Here is a 6,778-nt window from a genome sequence, read left to right as displayed (position 1 = left end):
TCCCCCCCCCCCCCTATAAATAAACCCTTTTTTCTAGGCAGAAATGGAGGGTTTTTGAGTGAAGTTGAAAGGGAAAAGCCATGGCATTTTCTTCATTGCGTTCAACTTCTTTTTCTTCTATGTTGAATAAACTCCGATTGTGCCAGCGCTCCATCTCTGCTAAGGCTTCTTCTTCTCCGAAAGACAAAGACAAAGAGAGATTGATGTTTGATTCAGAAAGGGAAACGGCGGACCTAACTTCAGGAATCAGTAGACCACTTTCTGATATACTGAAAGAGCTGAACAAGAAAGTTCCAGATTCACTCATCAAGTTTCGCCATGAACCTAATGGATTCTCCATCAAATACATACCATGGTGATCTTACTGCTCTGCCCCTTTTTTTTTCTCTGTTTCATTTTGCACAAAATGCTTTGTTATTTCTATTTTGTTGGCTTCTTTGTAATTATTTTATATATTTGATTTTTTATATGTTTACTCGAGTTGAGGATGTATTGGGAACCGCCTCTCTAAGGTAGTGGTAAGGTTGTGTATGCAACACTCTCCCTAGACCCCATTTGTGGGATTAAACTGAGTGATTTTGTTGTCGTACTTACTATTTTGCATTTGATTAGTTGTGCTTGAATTGCTTCATAAAGATTATACCTTTTGGGGGGAGTTCTGTGGTTTTTGATTGATAACATAACTCACCTCCAAGATGTGTTCTATCTTGTGTATATTCTGCATTTTAGAGTAAAGAGTGAAATACACACCTAAAGTATCCTAGTTTTTTGAGTTTCATGCTCAACTATCGATTGCTTATTTTTCCTACTTGACATATTACCATCCTTTAGGTAGGTGAAGTGAGCAACTGATAGTTGAGGTGTGTTTTTGATAAATAGTTGGTGATAGTAAACTCAACACCTGATAGATCATGTATGAGACTCAAAAGACTGGGATAAGTTCCACGTTATGCAATTGGGGATGCTCTCCATATTAGCTATAAGCTCTTTTAACTTTCTGTGATTGCCACACTTCCAACAAGCTACTAATTTTCTCTGGTAACATCAAAGATATGCCCATTATGCTAAAGAAAAGTTCCCAGAATTGTCTTGAGAATCTGCAAGGCAAGAAAATATATTATCTTGTTTCCTCCTCTGAATTGCAAAAATAGCATTTACTACACAAGGAAAAACCTCACCTTTGTAACTTGTGTTTGGCAAGCATCCCTAGTTGCTAGCCAAACAAAAAACTTACTTTCATAGGTGCTTTGGTTTTTCAAATAATCTTCTAGGGACAATTAGGATTTCCCTGTTTAAACCGTTGCAACAACATCTCTGTAACAGTTATTGACTGAAAATACCGTATGCCTACTGAACATGAATTCAGTTGTTGAAGAACTACTAAAGGTAGGTCGTTAATAAAGTTTGAGAATTCTCTGATGTTTCTAGCTTCTCCCATTTTTTTCTTCCGTACACCTATTATATTGAAATCTCCTTCAACAGCCCATGGTAGTGAAACAATTCCACTGATAGCAGCAAGTTCTTTCCATAAGTACTTCCTCAGTTTCCTATCACAGGGGCCATAGACCCGACCCCTGTGAAAGCATATTGTAACCCACTGTTAATCTCCTCCAGGAGGCAAATCATTATCCTTTGCAGACATCCCAAATGTACATATTTATTCTCAACTTTTTAAACTCAAAAATATCATCAAAATCCTATCATTTTATTGTATACAACTCTTTATACTTACTTTTGTACTCAACCACACAAGGAAAATGAACATTAAAATGATTTTCCAAAATAAATCATTGGGTATGTTGTTGTTGTTGTTGTACATCGTCCTCCATAACAAATGCACCCAAAGTATCAACTCTGAGTGGTCAACTTCGTTGGTCAGTTGATTTTGAAACATGTTTTTTCTTCATTTTATATTGGTGCGGGCCTTCATCATTTCTTCACCCGACGTATTAACACTTTGCCGGAATAGTGTGTTCTGCATTTTGTTTCTGTTGCTTTTTACAATATAAAAAAAATAGACTTATTTTTTATGACTTCTGAATCTTTGCAGGCATATTGTGAATAGGATTATGAATTTACATGCTCCGGGTATGTCAATGTTCTTTTTTATTTATTTTCCCTTTTTCTGCGAATGAAACTACTTTTACTTTAGTCAGCCAGTTGACAGTCAAATTTGTTGCCAATTAGAATGGTCTGGCGAAGTTCGAAGCATCACCTACTCATCTGATGGCAAGTCAGTTTCAGTTGTTTATCGTGTGACAATATATGGGACTGATGCAGAGGTATTGCTATCTTTGTTACTTATGCTTGACAGATTGTTTCTATTATTAAGATGTTCTTTTGTGTAGTGATAACTTGCCTGCTCTTGATATCATTTCTGTAATATTTTTCTAAGCAACCAAATACTGTTGTTCATGAGGTGCTGCCTTTTAACTTGAGAAGACCTACCTAAAAAGCCACAGATAGACTCTTTAACCGACTTTAAAGCTATGTAAGGAAGAAAATCTCTTAGTTGCCTATCACTTACTATCTTCGAAAAATGATGTAATGAAATTAGTCAAGGTGAGCACAAGCTGACGCTTATGATTCACTGTGTTGTCCCTTTGCTTTGAATAAGCTTGTAGCTGATTTCGAAATTGTGATTTTTTTCCTTGAATTCCTTTCCTTCGTCTATTGGGGTATGGAGCCACTGCATGTAACAACACCGCATCTTACCTGTTGGAGAAAACCCATAAAATAGATGTGTACGCTTGTGCTTGTTACCTAGTTTTCTGGTTTGCTTGCATTTCATTTACATGAGAAAATTTTACATTATCAAAACTCTGATGATGATTTTTTATTTCTTTGCTCTGTTTTGACTTAGATATATCGAGAATCAACTGGCACTGCTTCAGTAGATGATCCAGGTTATGGGGATCCAGTGCAGAAGGCAGAAGGTATGGCATTTCGTCGAGCTTGTGCTCGTTTTGGGCTGGGACTTCATCTTTATCATGAGGACATGTCTTAGACTGGGATAGGTCTAAATTTCTTTTTGGCATGAGCAAAGATCCCAATTTTGTGGTTAAAAAGACATTACCAACAAGGCAACTGTACTATGGAGTCTGGTTCATAATGTAAGATTGCTGTATTATCTTGATCTTGTTCATTTTGTAAGCCCAAAAATGTTCTTTCAATGTGGCAAGTTGGTATTTACTAGGAGTAGAAACTCCAAATGTATCTAAGCAAATATGTTACTAATGAAAAACAATGTCCCATTAGTATAATTTTAAGTATTATTAGTATGATTTAAATGGTGATCTCAAGTGCAGCTTCGGCTAGAGAAGGATATATTTGCTAAATTAGTTGGCCCAAATAGCAGTTGTATACTTTCATCATTAGCCCAATAGATATTCTGGGCCAATCCAACAAGGAGCTTAAGCTAGGAGAGAATTGGGCTTGCCAATTGCCATAAGTATCTTTAAGATAGCCAAATTAGCCCCAAAAGATCACTTGTAAGATGATATTGTAACAATTTTATTTTCAATTTATGTGGGGCACCGAGTGGTTAGGCATGGAGTTTAAGAAATAATAGAAGACTTTATCATGTTTTTCCAAGTTGTCCTTAATGTCACTTTAGTGCTTAATGTTAGTTGACATTTCTTCACAATAAGTGTTAAGTGAAACTTAGTAATGATAAAATGGGGTGGTGTCATTGAATAGTTGCCTAATAAGGTAATGTGACATTTTTCTTGGATGGACTTAGAAAGGATGACACATAAATTGGGACATATAGAGTATTATTTTTTGGTTAAAGATTGTAACAATTCAATACTTCAAAGTAGGGTGAATTAAGAGAATAAATCTCACAAGGGATGATCTTGAACTTTTCTCTCTTTTTTCTTTCAAAAAAAAATGTTTTTTGTTCTTCATCAGACATACACTAGATTTGTCTCTTAGGAGCATTTATATATAAGCTAGTGATATATTATAAGAGTGGAATAGGGTTGAGAGTGGGAGTTCCGGTGTGAAATGGTCAAGAGATGGTGTTGGGAATGTTGGATGGGTGGGAAAGAGATAAAGAACTTTAAAATTACTTCTGAAACTTGTTTCCGCTATTTCCATAAGGAAACTTATTTTCCTCATTTTTTAAGGTGCTCAACCAACCAGACAAAGAAAAATTTTAAAAATAATTTTCAGAAAATATTTTATACTATACGAAACACACCCTCAAAAAATAGGCCATCAAGAGCTTGTTGGGCAATGTGTATGCTAATGTTGGCCCATCTTAGTTGTCTCTACCAAATGGTAAAAACTACTATTTAAGAAATAGTCATTTTTAAGGCGAAAATAACATTTACACAAAAATAATCTTTAAATTATGTAAAATAAAATAAAATTTGAAGTGTTGTTATTTCGAGTAATATATATTGTCCAAAAAGGACCAAAAAATTTATGCAATAAAGGAGCATTGATATTTTAGGTCCTTAGCATACCACGTTTGATTTGTAAGGCTTGGCTTGTATTTAAAGAGAGTGACCTTTTGGAGAAATGTCTCCATATATGTATTTATAATATATCTAAAAGTATGACTTATATGTGTGACAAAAAGTTGCTAACTTTTAAAAATCTATCATTTTCTAAGTGAAACATTAAAGGAAAAATTGTATATAATAGCAAACTATTAATTCAAATTAAATGCTATAAATATGTATATATACAATTGTCACGCATTTTATACATTTGCATTTTTGTATAAAGTGAGAGAGGCGAGTGAGAGAACGAGATTTGAGATAGTGGCGAGCGAGATCTGGGAGAGGGGAGAGAGGGGAACGAAAATATATGCATATATACCAATTTCTCTCGCTTTATACAAACACAAACACATTTTATACAATTTGCGTTTTTTTGTATAAAGTGAGAGAGGCAAGTGAGAGAGCGAGATCTGGGAGAGGGGAGAGAGGGGAACGAAAATATATGTATATATACAATTTTCTCTCGCTTTAATACAAAACACAAACGCACTTTATACACTTGCGTTTGTATAAAAAACGAGAGAGGTGAGGGAGAGAACGAGAGTGGCGAGTGAGATTCACCAGGAGAGAGGTGAAATAGCAACAGTTTGCTATGAGGTACAATTAAATCAAAACTATATTATAGCATTTAATTTGAATTAATAGTTTGCTATTATATACAATTTTTCCAACATTAAAGGTGCCCATCATTCATCAATTCCATTTCACTCATCCTTTCTTAATTTACCATGTTATAACTTATAACAAGTTTAATGTAGTCCTTCATTTTTGTTTGCTTTTTCGTGAAATGTTTTTCAGTAGAGCATATGATGTGCCTCAATATATTTGGAAATTATTTTCTACTTTAGTTACATCAAACCTTAATGATAAATATATAAAGGAAGATTCTTTACAATTGATCGAGGAGCCAAATTTACAACGATATTATAATATTGAAATAATAATAATAATATTAAAGTAAAGAGAAAAGAGACAGTATTTGTATTATTGATGTGATTCTATGTAGTACGATTATACTTCTCTGGGAGTTGTGAACTTAGAGCCTGTTTGACCAATCAACTAAAAATCGCTTATTTTGAGAAATATTTTTATTAAGATAGTTTTTCAGAAAAGTACTTTTAAAAAACAAGCAATATTCGTCCACAAATTAGATTAGGCCAACCTCAGAATTAGATATGGTCACATTTTCAACATCACTAATCTAGTCGTCCACAAATTAATTACCCTCTTTTAACAAAGGTGAAACCCATTCAAAGATAAATTATGATATTCGAGATCATACGAAAGGAAAGGCGTGGTTTTAAAGTTTATTATTATTTGAATTAACAAACATTTTTTTAAGGCCAAATAAAGGGGTTCCAAACTAAAAATAATTCAACTTGAATAATACATGGATATAATTACTAGGGCAAAAAAAAATAGCATACATGATTTATTTTTTTTTGGTTTCCCACCCGGTGTCCGGAGACCACATTGGAGCTCCGATTAAATCCGGATCGCGCACTGCAGGGCCCATTCGAGGGTGGCGCTCCCAACAGGATTTTCTAGGGCTCGAACACGAGACCTCTGGTTAAGGGTGAAGCACTCCCACCAGTGCACCACAACCCATGTTGGTAACATACATGGATATTACTACTAGTAGGTATTCTGTTATACTCTAACACTAGCTAGAATCCTAGGGATCCCATAATTATCCATAAACATAATTTGACTACAAAATTATATGTTCAAATTTGTAATCTACACTATATCATTTATTAGGTTAATTAAGTTTGTGAGAATAGTGCTACTTGTTATTCCTATTAAAAGAGCTGTAAATTTTTTCAATGATTTAGGTTTAATTGATTAACTAGAATAGGTAGATATAGGTACACTAGGTTTAGGATAAGGCTCAACTATTATAGAATCAACTATATTTGGTATGTATTATGTTGATTTTCTAGCATTGAAAGATAAATTCTATTAGTCAAATATTTTTTTCTTGTAGGGGTAAATTAATTAGAAGTGGAAAAGAGTAGCATGAGTGAACCTTTTCACATTCAATTATTAATTAATTAAACCTTAGAAGGATTCAAATGTTATGGGTTGATTTGCACAAATTAATATATAGAATCTTATGGTATCATTATGTATAATTTGACATAGTTAAGAAAAACAATGCAAAAATAATCGTATTTTTAACGAGGGTATTGTTGGGATTATGACGACAAATCCTATCGAATCGTCGTAATCTTTTTAGCATTTGTGGCTGAAATTCTAGCGATTCA

The 6,778-nt window shown here is 33.9% G+C and overlaps 1 protein-coding gene across 1 annotated transcript; it reads left to right on the top strand.

Moving 5' to 3' along the window:
* The first annotated feature begins 13 nt into the window (after positions 1-13).
* On the top strand, positions 14-3,284 carry LOC102601709 (uncharacterized). Its single transcript, XM_006366183.2, has 4 exons — positions 14-355; positions 2,051-2,088; positions 2,188-2,282; positions 2,864-3,284. The coding sequence occupies exons 1-4, from the start codon at positions 81-83 to the stop codon at positions 3,005-3,007; spliced, it is 552 nt and encodes a 183-aa protein (XP_006366245.1). The 5' UTR covers positions 14-80; the 3' UTR covers positions 3,008-3,284.
* Positions 3,285-6,778: the final 3,494 nt, after the last annotated feature.

The sequence above is a fragment of the Solanum tuberosum genome, unplaced genomic scaffold (assembly GCF_000226075.1).
Source record: "Solanum tuberosum cultivar DM 1-3 516 R44 unplaced genomic scaffold, SolTub_3.0 scf00616, whole genome shotgun sequence".
NCBI lineage: Eukaryota > Viridiplantae > Streptophyta > Magnoliopsida > Solanales > Solanaceae > Solanum > Solanum tuberosum.
This window is presented reverse-complemented; position numbering and strand designations above follow the sequence as displayed.

Excerpts from the sequence above, each read along its gene's own strand:
- LOC102601709 (XM_006366183.2), top strand. The coding sequence starts at position 81 with ATGGCATTTTCTTCATTGCGTTCAACTTCTTTTTCTTCTATGTTGAAT. Across the intron at positions 2,089-2,187 it reads TATGAATTTACATGCTCCGG|AATGGTCTGGCGAAGTTCGA; the intron begins GTATGTCAATGT and ends GTTGCCAATTAG. Across the intron at positions 2,283-2,863 it reads TATATGGGACTGATGCAGAG|ATATATCGAGAATCAACTGG; the intron begins GTATTGCTATCT and ends GTTTTGACTTAG.